General features: G+C 45.3%; 1 protein-coding gene across 3 annotated transcripts in view; it reads left to right on the top strand.

Moving 5' to 3' along the window:
• The first annotated feature begins 1102 nt into the window (after positions 1–1102).
• The window catches only part of DENND5B (DENN domain containing 5B), a 161467-nt gene continuing 136600 nt past the window's right edge, over positions 1103–25969 (top strand). For 2 of the 3 annotated variants that reach the window (XM_084809412.1, XM_084809413.1), the window contains exon 1: positions 1103–1463. In XM_084809412.1, coding sequence (XP_084665538.1) covers positions 1343–1463 — 121 coding nt within the window. In that variant the 5' untranslated portion in view covers positions 1103–1342. The remainder of the gene's footprint in view (positions 1464–25969) is intronic. The other variant, XM_084809410.1, reaches the window with a different exon arrangement.

Raw genomic sequence — 25969 nt, 5'->3', positions numbered from 1 at the left:
GGCTGCATCACACGTGTGTGTGTGTGCGCGTGCGTGCGTGTGTGCGCGCTCAGGGGCAGGTCAATAGTGTGGGCATCTAAGGTGGGCAGCATAGGAGGCCTCTGAGGGCTGCATGCAGCCCATCCAATGTGATTTAGGACTTTAACATCAATAAAAACCAGTACGGTGAATTCAGTGTGAAAGCCAAATAGTACTCTGCGATACAGTTTTTCTTCTTTAGACTCAGTCCGTTCACTACAATGACTACATACAAGATTAACCAGGGCACTCTGCCGCTACATAGCTCTTACATGCTTTATTGTCATTTAACATAATGGCACACACATACGTTATGGACATGGCTGGTTGCACATTTAATACTTCCTAGATTTCTTTGGTTTACACCAATCTTAGCCTAACTTCATTCATGCCAATGGGTCTACTCTGAGTAGGACTATCATTGGGCACACCTCTATCTCCTTGTGGCTTCTTTTGGAAGGCTTTCCGCACAATTCTATGCATAGCTGCTTAGAGGGAAAAAAAAACTCGCACTGATTTGCCGGTCAAGTGAATGGGTTTAGGAGTAAGCCCTTACTTTCACTTTCCTGGTGCTGCCTCCCTCCTCCGTTTCGGCCCTGATTTACACCAATCTTAGCCTAACTTCATTCATGCCAATGGGTCTACTCTGAGTAGGACTAACACTGGGCACACCTCTATCTCCTTGTGGCTTCTTTTGGAAGGCTTTCCGCACAATTCTATGCATAGCTGCTTAGAGGGGAAAAAAAACTCGCACTGATTTGCCGGTCAAGTGAATGGGTTTAGGAGTAAGCCCTTCCTTTCACTTTCCTGGTGCTGCCTCCCTCCTCCGTTTCGGCCCTGATTGCTGAGGAAGCTCGCTCGCTCCTGCCATCAATCCCCCTCCAATACGCTGCCCGGCCCCGAGTCCCGAACGGGTGAGCGGCGCGCTCCGGGCAACCTGGAGACCCGCTCCGCGCTTCACGCCGCGCCGGCTGCCGCCGCCTCGCGCGCAGCGTGATTTAAGCGTCCCGCCGAGGGGGCGGCGCGGGAGCCCCGCTCGCCTCTCCTGCGGCGCTGGTTGGCGGCGGCGCGGCCGGGGGAGGCGGCGCCGGCGGGCCGGCGGCAGCCTCAGCTGGCCGACGGGCGCCGCCACCGGCACCGACGCAGCCTCGGCCGTGCGCCGCGCGGCGAGGAGGGAGGCCGCCAGCCGGGCCGGGCCGGGCCGGGCGGACTCGCGCCGTGGCCGACGCGCCGCTGCCCGCTCCCTCGCCGCCGGGGGTCGCCCGAGGAAGCCGGCCGAGGCGGGCAGGCAGAGCTCGGCATACGGGCGGCAGGAGCCGGAGGGATGAGCGGCAGCGCGGCGCCCCCCGGGCCCGCGTCGGGCTCAGCCCCGTGCCGCTTCGCCCACTACTTCGTGTTGTGCGGGATCGATGCCGACAGCGGGCTGGAGCCCGACGAGTTAGCAGGTAAGCCGGGGAAGGACGAGGGGAAGGAGGCTGGGAGAGAAGAAGACAAAGAGCGAGCGAGCGAGCGAGCCTGAACCCCCCGTCCCCTCCCTGGGTGCGCTCCGGCGCGCTCACTGCGACGCACGTCTTCCACACGCCGTAGTTGGCCCCCGCTGTCCCCTGGCCGCCCGCCCGCCCCCTCTTCGCCTCCTCTTCCTGGCTTGCCCCCTTCCCGGACCCCCCCCCACTTCGCACACTCTGCCTCCTGGGGCCGGGCCGGTATCCCCGGCTGCCCCCCCCCCCCCCCGGCTGCGTTGCCTGCATCGCCCTCGCTTGAATACTCCAGGCTCGCGGTCCGCTTTGCGCCGCGCCGGCTGCACCCCTCCGGCAAAGCTCGCCGCGGGTTGACGCCGAGCAGCCGCCTAGCGCGGACCCGAGGAAGACCCCCGTCTGGAGCAAAGTGCGGATGGGATGCTGCTGGCCCTCCCTCAGGAGGGAGTCGGGAGAGCGGCGATCTGTGCGCCTGCACCAGTCGCCAACAAGGCCCCACACGCCGGCCGAGGCCCCGCTGGGAAGCAGCCGTTGCTCTGCGCCTTTATTTATTGTGTTTGCGGCTTAGCCGCTCCCCCCCCCCAACAGCTGCTGTGACCTAGGGAAGAGAATTGGCACTGCTACTTCAGGGAGAACCCCCCCACGCACGCACGCCCCCCACGCACGCACGCCCAACACCCCCCTTTTGATCCTCTCGAAATCCAACTCCCCCCCCCTTTTTTTTTATGCTTCAGGATTTCTTTCCAGCTACTCCACAAATATAACCCGTGCATTCAGCTTCGATGGCCATGCAAGGATCTCCGGGTCTGATCACAAGCCGGTCCCCTCCTTTCGCTCTTCCCTGCCCCCTCCTCCAAATCGTGATGCCTCCCAAATGCAGTGGCCAGGTTTGGTTATGTCACTGGCAAGAGTAACCACGTTTCGGTGCAGACATCCTTATCGTAGGTGCAGACATCCTTATCGTAGCGTGGGCTGGATCACCTGTCCCCCCACCCCCCCGGAGCTGTCATCGCGCAGTAGATGTTGTGCTGTGAAGGTCTTGAATGTCTGTCGCCCTGTTGCAATAACCTCCCTTTGGAATAAGCACTAACTTGAGTCCAAAGAGCAGAAAAGCAACCTTTGTAACTACTTGGGCAGAATGCAGCGTGTTGGTCTATGATGCTCTCCGGCCTGCTTTTGAGAGCGGCGAAGGGGGTGGTTTTTAACTACTCTGCCAAGGGATTAGATAGTCAAGTTAAACCTTCTGTGGCGAACAGAGGCAATGATGCTAATTAATATTTCAACATGCCTCTGAGTCTGGCAGTCAGCTGACCAGGCTGTCACAAAAGCATGTGTGTGCATTCGTGGGGGGGGATCAACCTTTAATTAAACTAACCCTATGAGCAGGGATTGTCTAAGATTTTGTTTTTTGTACAGTGCCTAGAAGCTTTAGGTTTCTCATATATATATATATGTATGTATGTATGTATATATTTAATGGCAGGAAAAGGCCCTTACATAACATGCATAGCGTGCATTACAAACTGCAGATATGCTTGTAATATTGCATGGATGTCCTGCTGAGGTTCAGCATCATCTATTAGTCATACATTGCTAATCGCTGTATTAGGCACATTAAAAAAGGGCCCACAGGCATACAAATCTAAAAGATTATGGAGAGGAAATGTACTTAAGAGGTGTTGCCTAATGAAAAGTCTGCTTTTTTAAAAAAGGCTTGTAATTTTAGAATCCAGTGAAATCAATAACCTAAGCCAGGATCATTATTTGCATTAGCTGCCAATTTCACAAAGCCTATATTCTTAATCTATCTAAATGCTCATGGATGGTAGTCCAACTTCATTCATGTCTCTCTCCCCACCCCCCAGGTATCTGGATACAGGGCCCTTTCTGCTGTAACCCTTTGCTTCCTAACTAATTAAAATCAAGTTTATCCATCAACGCTAATCCTAAAAGCGTTTGTGTATGCGTCAAAAAACACTGCTTGTGTACTTTTGTGTGTGTGATTTCAGCGGGATTCATCAGAGATAATTTTTTAACTATTTTAAATCTGGAGAGATGCCAGAGACTTTCTTTGCAGAACCAGCTATAGAAGGAAATACAGAGATGGGGTTGTTAAACTTGCAGAACCACTGGAAAATGTCCTATCTGGATACATGCTCTTTGTAGTTTTGAAAATAGGTTAAATTGTGCCTCTCGTTGCAGCGGGGACGGAATAGCTCCTCAAATCCTGCAGTACGATTAGCCAATGTAGGGAAAAAGAAAAGCAGTCCAAACTTCTGTTTGATTTATTCTGTGCAAAATAAAAGTAGTTAATCCTTATTCTTATAATGGTACATGATAAATGCTAGGAATGAGTTAATTGTTGTTGTTCAGTCGTTAAGTCATGTCCGACTCTTCGTGACCCCATGGACCATAGCACACCAGGCCTTCCTGTCCTCTGCTCTCTCCCGGAGTGTGCTCAAATTCATATTCATTGCATTGGTGATGCTATCTAGCCATCTCATCCTCTGCCGTCCCCTTCTCCATTTGCCTTCAATCTTTCCCAGCATCAGGGTCTTTTCCAGGGAGTTTTCTCTTCGCATTAGGTGGCCAAAATATTGGAGCTTCAGCTTCAGTATCTGCCCGTCCAATGAGCAGTTGGGGTTGATTTCCTTTAGGATTGACAGATTTGACCTCCTTGCAGTCCAGGGGACTCGTAAGAGTCTTCTCCAGCACCACAGTTCGAAAGCATCAATTCTTCGGCGCTCAGCCTTCCAGACATACATTACTACTGGGAAAACCATAGCTTTGATTATACGAACCTTTGTCAGCAAGGTGATGTCTCTTCTTACTATGCTGTCTAGGTTTGCAATAGCTTTCCTCCCAAGGAGCAAGCGTATTTTAATTTCATGGCTACAGTCACTGTCTGCGGTGATCTTGGAGCCCAAGAAAATAAAATCTGTCACTGCTTCCATTTCTTCCCCTTCTATATGCCAGGAAGTGGTGGGGCCAGATGCCATGATCTTAGTTTTTTTAATGTTGAGTTTCAGACCACCTTTGCACTCTCCACTTTCACCCTCAACAAGAAGCTCTTTAGATCCTCTTCACTTTCTGCCATTAGGGTGGTATCGTCTGCGTATCTGAGGTTGTGGATAATTCTCCCGGCAATCTTAATTCCGACCTGTGATTTATCCAACCCGGCGTTTCTCATGATGTACTCTGCATATAAGTTAAAAAGCGGGGTGACAATATACAGCGTTGTTGTACTCCTTTCCCAATTTTGAACCAATCAGTTGTTCCATGTCCAGTTCTTACTGTTGCTTCTTGACCCTCGTACAGGTTTCTCAGGAGACAGGTAAGGTGGTCTGGTACTCCATCTTTTAAGAATTTGCCACAGTTTGTTGTGATCCACACAATCAAAGGCTTTAGCGTAGTCAATGAATCAGAAATAGACGTTTTTCTGGAATTCTCTTGCTTTCTCCATGATCCAGCGAACGTTGGCGATTTGATCTCTAGTTCCTCTGCCTCTTCGAAACCCAGCTTGTACTTCCGGTAGTTCTCGGCTCGCATACTGCTGAAGCCTAGCTTGTAGGATTTTGAGCATCACCTTGCTGGCATGTGAAATGAGTGCAATTGTACGGTAGTTTGAACACTTTTTGGCATTGCCCTTCTTTGGAATTGGAATGTAAACTGACCTTTTCCCGTCTTATGGCCATTGTTGAGTGTTCCAAATTTGTTGGCATACTGAGTGCAGCACTTTAACAGCATCATCTTTTAGGATTTTAAATAGCTCAGCTGGAATACAGTCATCTCCGCTAGCTTTGTTGTTACTAATGCTTCCTAAGGCCCACTTGACTTCACTCTCTAGGATGTCCGGCTCAAGTTCAGTGAGGGCACTATCATGGCTATCAGGGACATTCAGATCTTTCCTGCATAGTTCTTCTGTGTATTCTTTCCACCTCTTCTTAATCTCATCTGCGTCTGTTAGGTTCCTGCCTTCTTTGTCCTTTATCATGCCCATCTTTGCACAAAACGTTCCCTTGAGATCTCCAATTTTCTTGAAGAGATCTCTAGTCTTTCCCATTCGATTGTTTTCCTCGAATTCTTTGCATTGTTCATTTAAGAAGGCCTTCTTGTCTCTCCTTGTTTTCTCTGGAACTCTGCATTCATTTGGGTATATCTTCCCCTTTCTCCCTTGCTTTTCGCTTCCCTTCTTTCCTCAGCTACTTGTAAAGCCTCCTCAGACAGCCACGTTGCTTTCTTGCATTTCGTTTTCTTTGAGATGGATTTAGTTGCTGCCTCCTGAACAATGTTACGGACCTCCATCCATAGTTCCTCAGGCACTCTGTCTATCAGGTCTAATCCCTTAAATCTATTCCTCACCTCCACTGCATATTCATAAGGGATATGATTTCGGTCATACTTGAATGGTTTAGTGGTTTTCCCTACATTCTTCAATTTCAGCTGAAATTTTGCAATAAGAAGCTCATGATCTGAGCCACAGTCAGCTCCAGGTCTTGTTTTTACTGACTGTATAGAGCTTCTCCATCTTCAGCTGCAAAGGACATAATCAATCTGATTTCAATATTGACCATCTGGTTATGTCCATGTGTAGAGTCGTCTCTTGTGCTGTTGGAAAAGAGTGTTTGCTATGATCAGCATGTTCTCTTGGCAAAACTCTATTAGCCTTTGTCCTGCTTCATTTTGTACACCAAGGCCATGCCTGCCTGTTATCCCGGTGATTTCTTGACTTCCTACTTTAGCATTCCAATCCCCTATGATGAAGAGGACATCTTGTTTTGGTGTTAGTTCTAGAAGGTGTTGTAGGTCTTCATAGAACCGATCAACCTCAGCTTCTTCGGCCTCAGTGGTTGGGGCATAGACTTGAATTACTGTGATGTTGAATGGTTTGCCTTGGATTCGTACTGAGATCATTCTGTCGTTTTTGAGATTGTACCCCAGTACTGCTTTTCCCACCCTTTTGTTGACTATGAGTGCTACTCCATTTCTTCTAAGGGATTCTTGCCCACAGTAGTAGATATAATGGTCACCTGAATTAAATTCACCCATGCTTGTCCATTTTAATCCGCTGATTCCCAAGATGTCGATGTTCAATCTTGCCATCTCATGTTTGACCACCTCCAGCTTACCTTGATTCATTGATCTTACATTCCAGGCTCCTAAACAATACTGTTCTTTACAGCATCGGACTTTCTTTTCACCACCAGACACATCCACAGCTGAGTGTCCTTTCGTCTTTGGCCCAGCCGCTTCACTCTTTCTGGCGCTACTTGGAAATTCCCTCTGCTCTTCCCCAGTAGTATATTGGACACCTTCTGACCTGAGGGGCTCATCTTCCGGCGTCATCTCTTTTAGCCTTGTGATACGTTCCATGGGGTTTTCTTGGCAAGAATACTGGAGTGGGTTGCCATTTGCATCTCCAGTGGACCACATTTTGTCAGAACTCTCCACCATGACCTGTCCGTCTTGGGTGGCCCTGCACGGCAAAACTTATGGCTTCACTGAGTTACGCAAGCCCCTTTGCCACAACAAGGCAGTGATCCATGAAGGGGAATTAATTAATTACTGATAAGTAAACATGGAGCTTTGGCATGAATATTGGGCCAATTCTGAAAGTGGATCACATATTTTAAAAAAGAAACCAACATTTGTCAAATACCTGACATGATTGTTAATGATTATGAATTTGATATGGAAGAAAATGGACTGGAAGACTCTTCTGAGAGTTTTTTGTGGGGAGGGTGGGTGTGTTTCTCTTTCCTGATGGTTAACTATTTCAGTTTCCAGTAACGTTTCGCATGCTTTTTAGCAAAACGAATTGCCACTTTTTCAACTGGCAAGTTTGCTTTTAAAGATGTCTGAATCCTATGCTTGCTTTCAGTGTAAGATGTTTTTGGCTTGAACGACAAGACTACTTCAGAGTAGCCTTGTTTCAACGCGAATGTGTACCACTGAGTGAAAGCATGAATAAATGATTAGTGCCATGATCTTAAACGCATGGATCCTGATCCAGTTAAGAGGATCCATGTACAGAAGCATACTTCTGTGTATATATCATGTGCTGCCTCAAGCATGCACAAAGATCCACATCTGAATATAGATGCTGCATTTCTGCATTGTATTCAGATGTTCAGCCCCGTCTGTGTTCTGCTGCAGTGAAGTTGTGTGTAAAAATCTCTCCTTAAGCACTGATAGATTTGGATTGGGGCTTTGTAACTGTAACTAACTAGGGAACTTAGCTCTTGCCTACCACCTTTTTTTTAACAACCAGATAAATAAAGAGTTCTAGAGAAATCAAAAGCTTCCTCACTATCTTGTGTGACGTTTTGGTTGGTCCTAATAAAGCTGTTGCCCTACTATGGATTTTGCAATTTTTCTTATGAGCCAACATGGCTGTCTTTGCTTTCTGTTGCAGAATTTAATTCTTAACAAAAATTAAGTTGATCCCTAATTATGTAACGAAAGGACCTGATATAACGTGGTAAAACTAAGGGTTGAATCCAGATTTATTCATAACTGGAGTAGACCCATGAAAAACAATGGGACTTAAGTTATTCGTGACTTCAGGGCCAACATCAAGGGTAGGCATGGTTGGGCACCTGCTGAGGGCCCACAACCCAGCAGGGGCCAATTGACAAGAACCCCCTTTGTGTTTCCCCTCCTCTCCACCCTTGCAACCTACTTGTTTACCTGTCTCTTGCTCTGGCCCAGGCAACAGTGGTGGTGAGAAGGAGGAGCAGTGGATATCACTGCCTACTTGCTCACTGGCTCGCTGCCTGTCAAGCAAGCAAGTGGGAGCCATGATGAGAAAGAGGGTGAGGAGCAAGACCAGCTGGTGGCAATGGCCGTGAGAAGGTAGACTCCCTGAGGGAGGGGGCCCACGGAGGGGGCCTTGCCTAAGAACCCTCACAAGCCTGGAGCAGGCACTGCTTACTTGCCCCACTGATTTCAGTGGGTGTACTCTAAACATGACTAAATCTGGATCCAACCCTAAGGCAACAGCTCTCCCTTCTCTGTCAACAGCTCCCCCCGCCCAAGCTTAATTTATATGTTGGTTTCAGTCTCAGTGTGTGGTATGGCTTCCGTTTACATACAAGTTTTTTTTCTTCAGAAATAGAACCCTGCTGGTTCCTCTGGCACTGAAGGTGTACCAAGTTTGATTTGCATAGTATGACCTTTGGGATTTTTAACTAGAGTAACTTCCAATTCCTCTTTCTGAAAATGGCATTTACAGTTCGTGTTGATTAGGAAGCTTTCGCTAGCCACCCTACAACTGTGAATGTGTTGACAGCTGTTCTCAGAGCTGTAAAAGCAAATATGCACTATCTAAGACTGAAAGCAAATATATACAGTAGATACCTTCACCAAGGTCTGATACTACCTTTTGTATGTAAAGAAGCATTCAGGTGAGTGGTAGTAAGGAGGGGGCTGTTAGATTTGCTGCCACTGCTAGGCTCTTTCAGTTTGCTATATCAAGTTGGATACTACATTCTGGCAAAACATAATTTTTATGTATGGAGGATAATCATAGAATCATAGGGTTGGAAGGGGCCTCCAAGACCATTGAGTCCATCCCCCTCCTCAATGCAGGAAGCCTGATTCCCAGGTGGTCTCCCATCCAAGTACTAACCAGGGCTGACCTTGCTTTAGCTTCTGAGATCAGATTCTGAAACGTCATAAAAACAAGTCTGCTCAAGTAAAGTCAAAGACTGTGATCCAAGGGACCTTGGTGGTCTTCTGACTTGTTTTTTCCCTTCCTAAAACTACCGCATGCAGCTTCATCAGCTGCTTTTGAATCTCAAGGTTGTTCCAGAAGCTGTTTGTTTTGCCTTATGAAAAGGGCTTGTCATCTGGTTTAAAGAAAACTTAGGGCATCATCCTATGCATGTTTAGACAGTATAGCTGGCTGGGGAATGCTGGGAGTTTTAGGACTTTTTTTCTGACTAAACATGCATAGGACTGTGCCCTCAGTTGATTAATTGCTTTGGGGTTGGGGTTTGTGGGGGGATTGGTTGGTTGCTTAAGGCTGCAGCCCTTTAAACACTTGAAAGGGTCTTTGGTAGGAGACTTTTGCACAAGCCCACAGACCTTGGAGAGTTGCTGGTGGTTGGAATGAGGCAGTACTGAGTTAGATAGGCCAGTGGTTCAGTTTGGTATAAGGGAACTTCTGTGTGTTTTGGGTAGATATGTTGAAGAGAAGCTGGAAAATGTAAAAGGTCTTGGTGCCCCCACCAAGACCTTGGTTGTTTAGTATTATAACTTGGGCTGCTAGCTGTAATGAATTTAATTGGTAGATTAATCAACTTAACGATTGCATTCAAGGATGCCGTGGACTGGCTTGCTGTTTGTTTACAGCATGGGTTTTTTAAAAGTTCAGCTTTAAATGTTTTTAATGTATTGATAGCCTCCATGAGAGCCATTCGTAGCTGGTTGGCAGGATATCAATTTTAGAATGAATGAATGAATGAATAAATAATAAAGCTTCAGTTGATTAATTGGAAGGGCTGATCTAATTGGTGGGGGCTGAGATTCCAGGGCATACTTGTTTGTTTGCAAGCTATTCTGGCTCTGGTGTATTACTATAATAGGGTATTAAAAAGAAAATATTGGATATGATGCATGACTTCTGTTAAACTGGATTCCTTCCTTCCAGATAGGCTGATAACTATATTGGAATTGTATCTGTCCATCACTGTGTATGGCAGTGTACACAGTATTAAAGAACAGGTTCCTGCCCCTTTCTCAATCTGGTACCTTCCAAATGGCCTGCACTACAATGTCCATCATCCCTGGCCATTGGCTATGCTGGTGGGGCTGATGGGAGTTTTAGTGCTAAACATCTAGAGCAGCCACCCCCAACCTAGTGCTCTCCTGATGTTCTGCACTATGATTCCATCACTCCTGACCACAGGCCATACTTGCTGGGGCTGATGGGAGTTGTAGTGCAAAGCATCTGGAGAGCACCAGGTTGGAGAAGACTGTCTGATGCTGATCAGGCAGAAGAAAAGAGATGAAAATGGAGACAAGGGAAATGGGGGAGGAGCATGCATTTCTTTCAGTTGCACAGACTTAGGCTTATTTTATTTATCTCTTTTATTATAAATGTTTATATTCCTCCTTTCCATAAATCATGCCCAGAGTGGCTAACAACAATAAACACAAATAAAAACCAGATAATTAAAAACAGCCAAGGGCTCTATTTACAGTAGGATATGCATGCTAGGAGATCGTACATCATTATTTTAATTTATTTGATGGGCCAAAAGATAACTGTTGAAGATTCAGCTCTGATCATAACAGATCTTCCGAAGCATCTGGCTACTGTAGTTGATCTTGCTTAGAATCAGCTCCAATGCTGACACTTCAGTGGAGTGTATAGCCTGCTGACAGGCAAAGTGAGTCAGCATCTAGGCAAAGTGAGTCGGCATTCCAGCATCATGAGGAAAGGTGTGACCTCTGCCCTCCATGACTGATGAACTTCGGGTCATGTTAACATTGTCACTTGAATATAGCCAAATGAAAATTAACCCTTCCATTTTGAAGGAGGTGTAGTTAGCAGCTCTTATCTGAATAAGAAATCCAAGGCTGCAGTCCTGTTAAACATAGTGGGCCATTTTGCCATTGAATTCCTAGGAATGTATCAAGCTTCTTTTATGCTGGGCTGACTCAGACATAATGGTAAACTTTAATGTCTGAATGGAACCAATGAGTCAGACAATTCGACCATCTAACCCAGTGGATCTACTCCCACTGGCACTGGTCTTTCCCTTTCTCCGATACCTGGCAAGGATATTTGAGACTCTTTCAACTGGAAATGCCTAGGATTGAACCTGGGTAGGGATGTCCGTTGCCAGGAAATCTCCTTCATTTTGACTTCCCCAAGGTACCCAACTCAGCTCGCATTTGTGGGCTGAGCCGAGGCATTTTTCCAGAACTCCAGGAACTTTTTCTGCATTTTTTTTACTTGCATAAATAGAGGTTTGTGCAAATCCCAACTGTAATTTGCACAAATCATGTAAATGTCAGCCACAATTTGTGCAAATTATGCAAATTGCAGCTGCAATTTGTGCAAATCTCTGTTTGTGCAAAACCCTCCAGAAAATCCGCAAACTGGCCTGACCCGATTCAGATCGAGTAGGCCAGTTCGTGGAAAACGGACTGAATTCCAGGGGGCCAAACCAAGGGAAGCTCATCAAGTTCTACCCCCACAAACAGATTCCTCTGACATCCCTAAACCCAGGACCTTCTGCATGCGAAGTGTGTGCTCTCCTACTAAGCTGTGGTCCCTCCTCCAAGCTTCTGGTAGCATCTAGATTAAAATTTGAAGAAGGAATTCCGCAAGAGTAGAGAGTGCTAGAGTGTAATGGCAAAAAGAAAAGAGATATGGCGGAAGTAAATTGTACTTATTATTCCACTTGTACTCCACATTTTCTTTAAATAGCTCAGTGCAAATGGTGGTTGCCTGTTGGTCTCCCATCCAGGCACTGCTTAGAGTCAGAACTACTTAGCTTCAGTGGTAGAATTGCATCTTATTCCTGCAGTCTGTTCCTTGGGCTGGTCTTAAAAATGATGTGTTACGACATGATCTCATGTGGTCCAGAGCTTGCTTCATCAGCTGCCTTAGGTGGACTTTTGGCTGCAGTACTCTGGAGGGTTAACAAGGGGAGGAGAATGAAAAAGTAATGAGAATGAAAAGATCACATCCTCATAGTTGCAGTGTCCAGACTTTTATATCTTGGTTTTATTTACTTGATTTCTGTCCTGCCTCTTGTTCCAGAAGGATCCTCAAAGTGCCTTGCATAAAATAATACAACGCAGTAGGGATGTACGAATCCCACTGTCCCGTCCGTTCCAGGGCATCGGCAGTGGGGGGGAGGTGCTCCATTCCTCCCCCTGGAATCCTCCCCGGCTGGCTCTGCTCCGCAGCGACTCCACTACGCCGGCCACCATTTGCGTGGCTCCCAAGCCGTGATAGGCTACGTAAGTATTTACTTAGCCTATCACGGCAAAAGGCAGCCACACAAATGGCCGCAGCAACCCAGCCGCGGCCAGGAGACCAGTAGGAGCCTCCACCGCTGCATCCACCGCCACGTAAGTGCCGTTCCGTGGGGATTCTGTGGGGTGGCGGGGGGGGAGGCCATTCTGCCACAGATTCCAGGAGTCCATGGCAGAATTCTCTGACATCCCTACAATGCAGTAAAATTGTTCTGCCATGGCCTCACTGGAGTCCATGGCAGAATTCTCTGACATCCCTACAATGCAGTAAAATTGCAGTAAAACTGGAGCTGCTTCAATCTATTCCAGTGTATGGCATTGACCTGGGGCAGTATATCTACCCTCTTCTCCCCCCTCCCCACCCCACTGCAAATCTTTTCACTGTGCAAGGGTGGAGAGGAAGGATCCAGTTGGCAGTAGCTGGGCCTCAGATGAACTGCTGAGAGAAAGAGTTCCTTTGTTAAAATGCTTGCTGTGGGTGGGGAGTGCAAAATCTTGTACTACTTTAAGTTTTAACACATAATAAATTTGTTAAGTCTTTAAGATGCTACTAGGCTTTTTGTTGTGTTTGCTGCAACAGACCAACATGGGTCTCGCTCTGGAAGGGAAAAAGGAGGGCACTATCACAGTATCTATCACAGTATAGATCTATATAGTATAATATAGTATAACAGTATCATTGGGTTACTTGTTCTGCTTCCTGCAAATGGAGATCCCAAGCAGCAGACTTTTTCAGAGATGTTCTGCTGCTGCTACTACATATGAATTCAATGCATACAATCTTTGGTAGAGCAGGGTGAGCAAAAAGTAGATTGGGATCTACTGATAGATCTCTAGATGATTAGCAATATATTGGCAAGGGTTTCTGACTTCCAGTAGACACATTAAAAAAAGCCTCCTCCATCTCACATTTGGCTACTGAAATGAAGAATTTCTTGGGGGAGGGGAACCAGGGGTGGGTTTGTAGGTAAAAGAACGGTGAGCTCACTTCTAGTACTGAAAATATTCTTGGGCTAATGTGTCCCCAGAGGGACCTTGTTCCTTAGACCTAAGCAACTATTTTTCATTTGAGTCTGGTTGGTGGATCTTGGAGCTTCTAGCAAAAAACACAATCTAGATCCTGTAAGTCTGACATCTGCCCATCTCTGTGCCAAAGGGTTAAAGTATGAATATTTGGCAATTCTTCTAACACTGATAGGTGGACAGTTGCTTTTTGATAGCAGGAGGACTGTTTGCTTAGTGAAACCGAAGAAATGCTATGGAACCTGTTAATGAAATACATCCTTTTCTAGTCCTTAGAATATCTTTAAAAGGGGATTACACATTCTGATACCTCTTTACTTGAGCTATTCTTAAGAGGAGTTTAGGCGAAGAAAGAGTTTTGATGATCAGAAATGTTCTTGTATGTTCTAATAATAAAAGAACTATTATGTCAAATCAGACTGAATATCTCTCTAGTCCACCATACTGGAAATTCATTGAGCTGTCATGGCTAGTCTAGACAAATTAATAGAGGATAGGTCTTGTCTTCTAAAAAGTCAGCTTAGGCTGCCACTACAAAGTCTTATGGAATTCATGGAACTGCCAAAAGATACCTTGTGTGAAAAAAGTACTGTCTATCCTGAACAAATTGCCAACCCATTTTATAGGGGGACTCAAATTCTCTTACATTCTTCAGCGGAATGGCAGTATTTGCAGTTGAAACATTTGTTGGTATCTAAATTTGGTCCTGCTGCTTTTACTGCCTCGGAGTCTCCTTTGCTATTGGAAATACTTATTGAAGCGGATCAGATGTATCGACCTATAATCCATGTTTATAAACATTTATTATCAATGAATAAATATGACACAAGTGGTTTACAGCAGGAATGGAACAGGAAATTGGAACATCCTATTTTGCTTAATCAATGGACTGCTGTTTTGGGGTCTGTGTTGGACATTTCAGTGGATCTTCGGTTATGCCTTAGTCAGCAAAAGCTTTTGTTTCAGGTCTATTGGGTGCCACAACGTCTTTTTAGTAAAGGCTTGTCAAATTTGGCTAATTGTTGGAGGTGTAATGTAGCCAATGCTTCTTTTATCCATATGTTTTGGAAATGCCCAATGGCCGTCTCCTTTTGGGAGGAAGTCGTTGTACAGATAAGTTTCATATTGACTGATGTAAACGTTCTCTTAAATTACTTACCTGCTTCTTGGAATGTAACACATCGTCAGCGTAAATGGATTTTTCTTGCTCTTTTGGTTGTTAAAAGACTGATACTACGATATTGGAAAGATAAAAGCTCGCCTCCTATAACACAATGGACTGAAGATTTAACAACACTAGCAACATTTGAAAGAGTGGTATATAGGCGTAACTTGCAAATGGACTTGTATGCGGATATTTGGTCTGCTTTTATGTATAACCTTTTTTTTTTCTCTTTCTTTTCCCTCCGAATATTGTAATGTTAGAAACTGAGGATTTTGAATATGTTGTTGGTATCTTTATTTCACTTTTTTTGGTAGGCTTTGTAATGTTTTTCAGTTTGTTTTGTTTTGTAAAAAAAATCACAATAAAAGATTCATAATAATAAAAAAGTTATCTTACATTGAAATGAGGTGGCTGGGATATTCTTTCCATTTCCTCCACACCATGCATAAACTACTCACCCTGTGTGAGGAAATGCCATGTATATAACTGTTGTTGTTCTGTAATGTTTACGTTGTGTGGCCTCTGACAGGCTATAATGTATCTGAGTAGGCCTGAGGCCTCGCTTTGTTACTGTCAAAGGCCTGTGGAGTAGTTGCTTAGTGATGTTCTGAAGGGGGAGAGAGAGAGGGTCGGCTTGAATTATAGATGGGGCCTGGATCAGATAAATTCAGTTTTGATTGGGTGGGGATTCTTGCTAGGTGGAAAAGAGCTGGTGGAAAATGATAATTTACAGTTAGGAATGTAGAGAGTCTGTTGGTAGAGGGAGGGAGGTCTGCTGGCTGGTGGGTGGTGATATAGAAGGACTAAAGGAAAGCTGAGGAGAAAGTGAATAGCTAAGGCCTGAATATGAAGCTATTCCTTCTCTGTGGGATAACCATATGTGTCTGGTGAAGATCAAGAGTAGGGAGCAGTTGGCTGTGTTATGGCAGGAGGCTGCCCTAAGATCTTGCCAGAAGTAGGTTACACAAGCAGGCATTAAACCCAGATATACAGTCCAAACAACCAGAAATACAACAGGAGAAGCTTTGGGAGTTAGGAAGATTGTACCCAAGAGCTGGACCTGGTTGTGAGTATATTTGACTGGAGTGAAGGTTTAGAGAATTTGCACTGAGGTAAAAAGTCATTAAGAAGCATGTAATGGCAACAGTGTCTCTTGAGTCCTTAAGGAGTGTCAGCAAGCATTGTTTTGAAAAGCCCAAAATAAATATTAGTATTCCATTATGTACAAAATAATCTCTTTAATAAATTGACTTGTTTAATATTTCATCATATCTCTAGTGCTGGTGCTCATATCCACCTTGAGCCTCTTATATCAGCTACCAGGAAGTTTTAAAGTATTCTAGGAGAATCGGTGGCAGTGGGAAAAGGTGAGCTTGTGGAACTCTGAGTTATAGTGGCAGAGAGTTCTTTAGGCCCTGACATATAGGCATTTGCTATAAATAAGAAACCTCATAAGTGGGGCTGCCCAATGAAGTAGCAGTTTCCTCATAAGTGGTGGCAGCACTGGGAAAGGGACCCTCCCCCCCACCGCCTTGGGTGCCAACTAATTTTTTTAGCTGGGGCCATATTTTGAACTAGGCGAGGGCTGGTGACATTGGCTCTGCCCAGGTCCGATCTCTGGCATCTCCAGGTAGGGCTGGAAAAACGCCTGCCTGGAATGCTGGAAAGCTGCTGCCAGTCAGTATCGACAATACTGGGCTAGATGGACCAAGTATAAGGCTGCTTCCTATGTTCTAGTATTCACTTGCTCACTCCCATGTAGCGGATTGCATACAAAGGTCTCTTTTCCTTCTCCGCATACGCAAACAGTTGGCTTTGGCAGAGTGCTTTCTTTAGGCACCTTCAGCTGTTCATTACCTTTTGTTTGTGTCTTGGCTTGCACACAAGAGTGAGCATGTGAAAAGCATGAGGACAGAATTGTATTCACACTGGGGGTAAAGGTAATTAGTGAGCCCTCTGCCTGTGTCTCAAGAGAAAGAGCCTGAGGTGTGTAATGCATATGGAGCAGGGCTTCTCCAAGACATCTTGCTTTCTGAAGTGAAGGACAAGATGGTGCCCACTTCCTAAACAAAAGCTAGACTAGACTGGCAGTTGACTCTTCCTTAACATTGGCAATGAGACAGTGCCCTCCGCTGCTTCTTTGGGTATCAGGCTAGCTTAAGGGGTGCAGGCCAGATGGTGTGCCACGAACAGCTCTGTCTGCTCCCCGTCCTTCAGCATTTTGCAACTGAAGCAACTGCCTCACTCTGCCTAGTGGTAGAGTGGGGCCGGCCCTCATATGGAGCCTTTAGGATTAGAGAGCTAGATGGGAAGCCAGATTTATTCCTGAGCCTCCAGTTGCCTATCCGTAGTCAATCATGTAACTCCCTCTCCCCTCCTTAGTCATCACTTTATTTAAAGAAGGGACCATAGCTCGGTAGAATACGTGCTTCCCATGCAGAAGGTCCCGGGTTCAATCCCCAGCACCTCCAGTTCAAGTAGCAGGTGATGTGAAAAGCCTTTCTCTGCCAGTTAAGTAGACAATACACGACTAGGTGGATGCATAGTCAGACATGGCATAAGGCAGCTTCCAGTGTTCTCTTATTTTATTAAGTTATTCATACCTTTATAATGTTTAATTTTTTAATGTTTCCCCTTTATAATTGTTTAATTTTTTAATGTTTCCCCTAAACTTAAAAGGTCCCCTGATTCCAAGGCACTAGTGGAGGCTGGTGGCTCTGACGTTAGTGGGACAGTGAATCCGCTCCAGGGTTCAGTCAGAATCAGAACTCTAAAGGAGCCATCCAAGCTGTGAAGCACCTTGGAGAGCCTCATTAGAGTTCTGACTGGAACCTGGAGCAGATTCACTGCTGCTCTAACATTGGAGCCACCAGCCTCTACTGCAAGGCACTGCTCCCCCCCTCCCCGCAACACACACTTTAGCCTTTATTTACAGAGAATGTGCTTTATTTATAGAGAATGACCCTTTGATCATTTTAGCCTCCCTCCTGTATACCATTTCAGCACCACAGTATCCTTTTGTTGAGGGATATTCTTGTTGAACATGTGTTTTTGTTGTTGTTGGTTTGGTGTTTTTGTGCGTGTGCGTATGTGTGTGCGTGGGCAGGGAGTGTTTCTTTGCACTTTTCAGATCCGTTTTGCTACACATTGCTTGTTGCAACAATGCTCTGCCTCAATTATCTTTTAGTGGTATTTAAAGGTGACCTACAGGTAGCTAATGCTCCTACCCAGAATAGGTTCAAGTCAACAGGAACTCCCAGGTGGGAAACAAAACAGATGCCTAATTTCATAAAAGCATAGGAGGACCAGCCAACCCATCCATTCACTTCTGTGAATGTACTTTGAACATCAGAAGTGTTGTGCGCAACATCCCATTGGTTCAAAGGTAGGTTGAAGGCAAACCTTTCCCTGAAGAGAGGGAAATGAATGTGTTGCAGTGAGGCCAAAGAGGTAATATACTTTATTGCAAATGTGGCCTGAAGAGTGTGACAGTTCAGTGCCTTGCTATGGAAGCCTAGAAAGGGATCAAAAGGAAGGGAAAGTAACCTGTTCCCGTGCTTTAAAAAATCAAGTATTTCCCCCATTTTCAGTTATATCTTTTAGGCAATGACCTGGTTTGCACATAACGACAACTCAGAGTATGAGTTAAATTGTGGGTTGTTGTTATGTGCGAACCCTGCACTATTGTTTAACTATAGGTTGTTAACCACAAACATCCCAGCATTCACAACTCAACAACAAACCATGGGTACTTTTCCTCAGTCGTTCATAGTTAACAACCCATAGGGCAGGTTTGCATGACACAGCTGGCTCACCATGGGTTATTTAACCTGTGATGAGCAATAGTACATGCTAGATGACATTTTGAATATGCAACCCCGAGCAGGAGTTGTTCTGTCATGTGAACCCAGCCACCGAGGGTTATTTTAGGATTAGACAACCCTTGTGTAGCCCTACAACCCACTGAGGGTTCACAAGATAGGACAAATGCCGAGTGGAGTTTGCAGATTCCAAATGTCGCCTGCATGTGCTGCAGGGGTTAAACCTCCAGTGAGCCTGCTGTTCATGCGAAACAGGTCATAGTTAAACCATAGTGCAGGTTTTGCACATAACAACAACCCACGATTTAGCGACAACCTATGATTCAATGACAACCCATACTCTGGATTATCACTATGTGTGAAGCAGGCCAGTGTGTCCTGAAGTGTTCCCCCACTGGTTTTTGAATACTACCATCTCTAAGATCAGATTTGAGTCTGTTTATTATTTTGTTTAGAGACTGGCCTATTTGTCCAGTGTAGAATGGAGTAGGGAATTATTGGCAATTGATGGCCTGTATCACAATGGAAGATGAGCAGGTGTATGAACCCCTTATATTGTGGATGACATGATTAGGTCCTGTAATTGTGTTCACAGGGTAGAGATGATGACAGAGGGGGAACGTTCATGGCTTAATGGTTGAGCACATGCTTTGCATTCAGAAGGTCCCAGGTTCAGTCCCCGGCATGTCCAGGTTTGGCTGGAAATATTTCTGCCTGAAACGCTGGAAAACCGCTGCCAGTGAGCGTCGACAATACTGGTTAGATGGACCAAGGGCCTGACTCAGTATAAGGCAGCTTCCTTCATTCCTATGTAAAGTTGGCATCTGGGTCTGCCATGGGATCTGGTACTGGCTTAGCACCCAAGGCCTATGAGCGGGAAGTGTCATTGTCCAGGATGGGCTGTAGCTCACTGATGAAGCATTTGAGCGATTTGAGCGAGGAACTGTGGGTGACAACAGGTGATGTTCTGTTGATTTCTCTTCTGGGTCTGTCCTGTACCCTGGGTACCAATCTGGCCTTGTTGAACACCTTTTCCCACTTTGCTCTGTGTGTGTGTGTGTGTGTGTGTGTGGGGCATCATTTTGGCTTTTAAGGACAGGCCCTTGGAGAATTGAGTTTGCTGTTAATACAGATACCCTGTAGTCAGTAGAGAGTCGTAGCAAAGGATTGGCCGTTGCAATAAAGTGAATGAGGGTGAAGCCAAACTAGCCATCATATGCCATTTATAATCAGATTAAAAAAACAAAATAACAGCCGCTATGTGGGTAGGCTTTCACTAATACCTAAAAACCTGTGTGCGTCTTAATTGCAATGTATCATTAAAAAATAATCCATCGCAGTAACATTCTTACATAAATATGGCTCAAAGAACTACACCTTGTTTCTCTAAAAGCCAGTTCATGGGATTTTGGCAATAGTATATCCAAGTGTAATGTATCCTTTAGCTGCTGAGTAGTGAACCAAATGCCTTGAAGCAATTTCATGCTGCTGGAGAATGCTTGGTCTAGTACCCAGTTGTTTCTATGCTTCGTGTTTGTCATATGTATATGGTGTAAGCAGTACTTTATGCTGTCGGCACAGAGAGCATCACTTCTGAGAGGTACTCGCTGTTCAGTCATTCATGAAGTAGTCTCTCTTGCTCAGGTAACTGTAAATTATTATGAGTAGTTCCGGAGGAATGGCGGAACTGTTTGGTGTTCCATTTTCATCAACTGGATGTCAGTGCTTGGAGCTTTTAGCAGAATTGATCAAGATGCCCATAGAACTGGATGGTGTAATAAATGTGTTTGGATACCTGTCTTACTTGACAAGTTATAACTTCAGGTGGAGATGCCTGTACTGCAATCCGCTATATTCTCAATTTGGGGAATTCATTGGGCCTTCTAAATATGTCCAAACTGGTAAAAGAGCTAGTACAATGAATAAGGGTGTTATAGATTTCGTTGAGCTCCAACCTGGATTTTTGTCTTCATCAAGAACATTGTCCTATTGAGTTAGGGTGCAGTTATACAGGGGTGGGTGAATTGTGGCCCTCCATTGGCTATGCTGATGGAGTTGTGGGCCAGAACATCTGGAGGGCTCCAAGTTGCTGACCCATGGCTTATACCAACCTTCCCCAACATGGTGTCTTCTAAATATGTTGGACTACATCTCCCATCATCACCAGCCCTCATGGCCAGTCTGGATATCTGGAGGGTATCAGGTTGGGGAGAGCTTATGCCGAGAGCCTTCTACATTGACTTTCCTTATTTGGCACATGGCTCTGAACTCAAAGCCATGCGACTGAAAATACCATCTCCCATGCACTGAAATTATTTCATGGGCTCTTCAGTCTTTTCGTCCCTCCACCCACCCACCCCAATTGCTGGTTTGTATAAAATAAGTGCAGCTAAGTTGCAGCATAGTACTGGAGATGCTCCTGCTCTTGTTCTTAAGGGTGCTCTCCTTGTAAGGCCCATGAGCTGACGCACTAGCTGTGCAGGCAGCACCGTGGCATAACCAAGAGACCATTTATAAGCTTCACAAGGACCAGACCACAACTGATTTAAAAGTCTAGCAAAAGGGGAAGGGGAAGCATCCCTATCAAAATCCACCTTTAAACAGAAGGCTGAACTCAATCCCAATTAGCCCAAAATATATTTTGACCAAATTAGCCTGCCTCTGGACACTATTGATGCAGGTTCACCTATCCTTGTTTCCCACCCTACTCCCCCCATTCCTTTTTCATTGTGTGTTGTTTTAGATTGTAGGCCTGTGGGCAGAGAGTGACTTGTTTTTACTGATTATACGTAAGCTGTTCTGGGAGTCTTTTTGGCTGAGGAGCAGCATAAAAAGACTTAAAATAATTAAATAAATGAATAATTCCCAGCTAAAATTATGACACTGACTGGTTTGGCTGACACACTACGGCTCGTTGTAGGTTCACACAACATGACAAACCCTGAGTGGGGGCTGCGTATTCACAATGGTGGCCGCACGCACTGCAACCTCGTTGTGCAAATGGCCCCTCTGTGGGATAAGACTCATGTAATGGCTCAAACAATGCAAAACAAGAATCCTAGTAGGAAGGATTGTGATACTTAGATTTTCTGGGGTGGGTTGTATAGACTGACCATGATTGTGATTAGTCTATAGTCTGTTGTAGTATTATGTAGAAGGGATGGAAGCCTTCCTATGACATCCAGACACTCATGCTGTACCTTCTGTTTTAAAGAGGCAAGATTTGCCCTAGGTTGAATGTGGCAGCCTTAGATGTATTAATAATGTTTACCGATGTAGATTTAGTTTTGTTTACCTTCTATTTGGTTTGTAACATAGCAGCAATATTTTCTGTTTACCTTAGTGTTGTAAACAACAAAACTGAACTAGAACTGGATTCAGGTTTAATAATGAAAGTAGGTGATGAATAGTCTACCTTTACTTTATTACACTTGTTCCCCATTTTGGATAGCACATTTTCACCTTCTGTAACTACCCTGAGAGGCAGATTGGGTTGACCTGCAGTAATTGGCTCAGTGTCAGCCAACGCTGTCCATTACTGAGCAAGGATTTGAACTTGGGTCGTCCTGGCTCAAGTCCAAGACACTCTACTGTATGCCACATTGGATCTCAGTGCTGTCATTTCGGTGCTGTCACATGCTACTGAAAAAGAAAGGCGCACATGGCTATTTCAGTAGATCAGCCTTCCCCAACCTGGTGCCCTTCAGATGTGTTGGAATAATCTCCCATCATTCCCAGCCATGCTGGCTGGGAGTGATGGAAGTTGCAGTCCAACACATCCGAAGGGCACCAGGTTAGAGAAGGGGGCAGTAGATGTTGGTAGTGATCAAGCTAAAATTAGTAATGACTGTGGGCGGAATAAAACCTGATGGCTGCTTTCTCCTAGGAAAAGGAGTTACGGGAAAGAGAGTTGGAATGGAGCAGTGGCTGGGAAAATGACTGCCCACTGTTACCCCACTCCAAATCCCCTTCCTGAAGCGTCTTTTCCTAGGGAAAACAGCCATTGGACTTCTGTAACAGCCATTGGACTTACACACATGTATGTAATGTGTAGTTCCACCCTTAGCAATACTGTAAATTGCCCAGAAAGCTTTTTGTTCTTAGGCAGTTTTCAAATATTGTAAATAAACAGTCATTACTAATTTACCTGGATTGGGGCTTTTCTTGGGCCATCTATTTTAATACAAATCTAGCTCCCAATGTGAAATGTCAGCTTTTTCTTTTTTGGTACAACCTCTGTTTGAGACAACGTTTGCTTAACAACTTTAAGAGCACAATTCTGTGCTTCTTTACGGAGAAGTATATATCATGGAGCTCAGCGAGGTTTACTCCCAGATATGTCTAAAGCATTGCACATATCTTTCACAAGTGTCTTGGAGACTGGGGAAATGTTAAGTATTTATTACAGTTCTGTACCACCCAATAGCCAAAGCTATTGGGAGCAGGTTGGAAGAAACTAGGCCAGTTTGTCAGCCACGCATGAAAAGGCTTTTCTCCATCTCCTTCTCAAACTGTGGAATGCACGCTCCCAAGAACAAGAATTGGACCCCATTCCCGTGGCTTTTAGAAAAGGTGTGAAGACTCATCTTTTAATCTAGCCTTTTAAAAAGGGGTGGGCAACTTGTCCCTCCAGATGTTTTGGCCTACAACGCCCATCATCCCTTACCGTTGGCTGTACTGACTAGGGCTGAAGGCCAAAACTTCTGAAGGGCCACACGTTGCCCACCCCTGCTTTTAAATTATGTAGTTTTAATGCTTTTCTGTTTTTAATGTTCTTTTTTATTGTTTCAAGGTTTTATTGTTTTAAAGTGTTGTACACTGCCTTGGTGGCTTGATGAACAAGGCGGTATATAAATGTTAATAATAAATAAATTGCAGCTTCAGATTCGTAACACCAGAACATAATTTATAATGTGCATGTACCTAGAAGGAAGTTTCAGAGGGTGAATTGAATGGACTTGGGACCAAGTGCATAAGGGAGCAATCCTATGGCCCCTAGATATCGTCTGTTCAGATTCCCCCTTCCAAGCTCAGTGACAGTGCTCCGACCTTGGAAGGGGGAGTTGGAGATCTGTCCTCCATCCTCCTGCAGCCAGCGCAGGAAAAAAAAAACACCGGCTGCTTTCCTAGGTCAGAAAAGCGACCTTGGAGAGGGGGAAAAGGGGGTGTTTTGGTAGGTGGGGAGGAGACTGGAGGGGCCGGGATATTAGCTATCCTGGGGCCTCTCCAGCCTCCTTCCCTCCCCCTCTGAACCACCCCAGATAGATGGGCTAAAAGCTCGTCTAGCAAAAAATGCATGGCAGAAAGATGGGGAGGCGAAGATCGCCTCTACTGTTTCTCCCACTCTGAATCGGATGATCGGACATCTCCAAGTCGGGGGCTTCTGATCATCGAGGGCAGAATCAATAGGATTTTCTTAATCTGGAAACATTAGCATGCTAGAGCTCTACTTGCCCCATAAATATAAATAAGAACATAATCCCATACTTTACCAGATCTCAGTTATCATTTGTCTTCTTTGTGTTTGCAGTTAGGTTATAAGTGTGCTAAGGTTTCAACCAACACTCCCCCAATCTGTTGCTCTCCAGATGTTTTGAATTTCAACTCCCATCTGCCTCAGCTAGCATGGCCAGTGGTCAGGAATACTGGGAGATGTAGTCCAAAATATCTGGAGGGCACCAGGTTGAGGAAGGCAGGGTTAAACCCTCTTAAGTGATCTCAGATGAAATACTGAGGTCATTCTTTTTTGGTCACCATAAAATGATAGTTTGACAGAGGTGTGTGTGTATGGTGGGGGAAACAGAAAATACACTGAAACTTACCTGAGATGTATTTAGCATCCCTTTACTGAGAAGTTGTTTACTGGGGCATAGTGACATTGCTAACTGTTCAAGATCAGGTTCTCCTTGACACTTTGAGCAGGCAACTGGGGAAAAGTGGAGCATGTTTCATCAAGATTTTTCATAGTTCAGCAGATCCGCTGGCACTGGTATTCACTCTGCATACCAAATATGGAGCGATTAGTTTGAAACGGATGTCTTCCTTTACTGTGTATCTTAAAGGCATCACTTCTGTCACTTTTCAGATTAATTCCCCCATTAATAACGCCGGGAACCTGCTAGACAATGATATAGCTGGAGAGTGAATTTGAAAGGTATTCTCTTGCTGATATGTCAGCTGTGTAAAATAAGCATAAAGGATAACATAAGGCATGAATGCCCCTGCTTTGAAGGGGTTTGAAGTTAATTTGTTACTGAGGAAGGATCCTTGTTCTTAGGAATTTCTGAGAGGAAATAGTCTCTCTGGCTATTGAACTTTTCAGTGTTCGTGTTGAACAGAAATATTGCTGGAAGGGAAGGGGAAACAACATTCACAAAGAGAATTCTTTGGAACGTTGAGACTTCATTTCAATTATTAATGGGTCTGGAGATTTCTTGTGAGTGTTTTTGAAAGCTATTAGGTGCTAGCCAGTTTATGGTGCAGTTTTGGGGTGAGAGAAGCCCATTGTCTCAGGGTTTTCATGAATGGTGTGTTCATGACTATGTGGATATTGCACACTCTGGGCGGGGCAATCTCTGTCTCCCTCTTCCCACCTGCTGTTCACACTGGACTATAATAGAAAAATAGGGAAGTGTCAGGGTGGACACTGAGCCCATAGAATCCCAGAGTAGTTCTGATGCTGAGGAAGAGCAGTCGCTCCTTCGGGAGAGGACCGCGCTCCTTTTTTCCCAGGACCAACAGCTGACGGAGCTTCCTCCCACCCACATTCCTAGTTTAGAAAGCAGTCCAGGGAGTGATCTCAGCACAGATAGCAGACTGGGGGGGATGCGCGGCGCAGGCGCAGATGCAGAGAGCGGCACCAAATGGTTCGCGCTCAAAGAACGGTTGCGCCCAGAGGATCCAAGGGAAAAGGGGAGGGATTCTCCCTAGTCCTTATATTCAGGGGTCTGCCAGTAATTGCCCTTCAAACGGGGACCAACTGTTCTAACTTAGGGCATAGGGATGCTGCTGCTGAGATCTAGTTGCTACCTGTAGAGCTGTTAAGTTGTAAAAGAAGAATAAAGCTTTGAAAAGAATCCCTTTGTCTGCGTCTGGACTTGGCTACTGGATTAGACTGAGAGCCCTCCAAGGAGCCCTTGACAGGAAGAACTGGGGGGAGTTGAGCTGGAAGACTGGGCTGGGGAGCCAGTGTAGTGGTTAGAGTGTTGGACTGGGACTTGGGAGATCTGGGCTGCAGTCCCCAGTCAGCCATGAAGCTGACTGGGTGTCTTTGGGCCAGTCATTGACTCTCAGCCCAACCTACCTCACAGAGTTGTTGTGAGGATAAAATGGAGAGGAGGGGGACCATGTACGCCAGCTTGGATTCCTTGCAAGAGGAAAAGAAGGCAGGATATCACTGTAAATACACACACACAATATGATATATAATATGCTCGAAACCTGGCTGTTCTTTCTCTTCTCTTCCCTGCCTC

The sequence above is a fragment of the Heloderma suspectum genome, chromosome 7, assembly GCF_057233095.1.
Source record: "Heloderma suspectum isolate Gila_16-S chromosome 7, 16-S_ref, whole genome shotgun sequence".
In the NCBI taxonomy this organism is placed as follows: domain Eukaryota; kingdom Metazoa; phylum Chordata; class Lepidosauria; order Squamata; family Helodermatidae; genus Heloderma; species Heloderma suspectum.
This window is presented reverse-complemented; position numbering and strand designations above follow the sequence as displayed.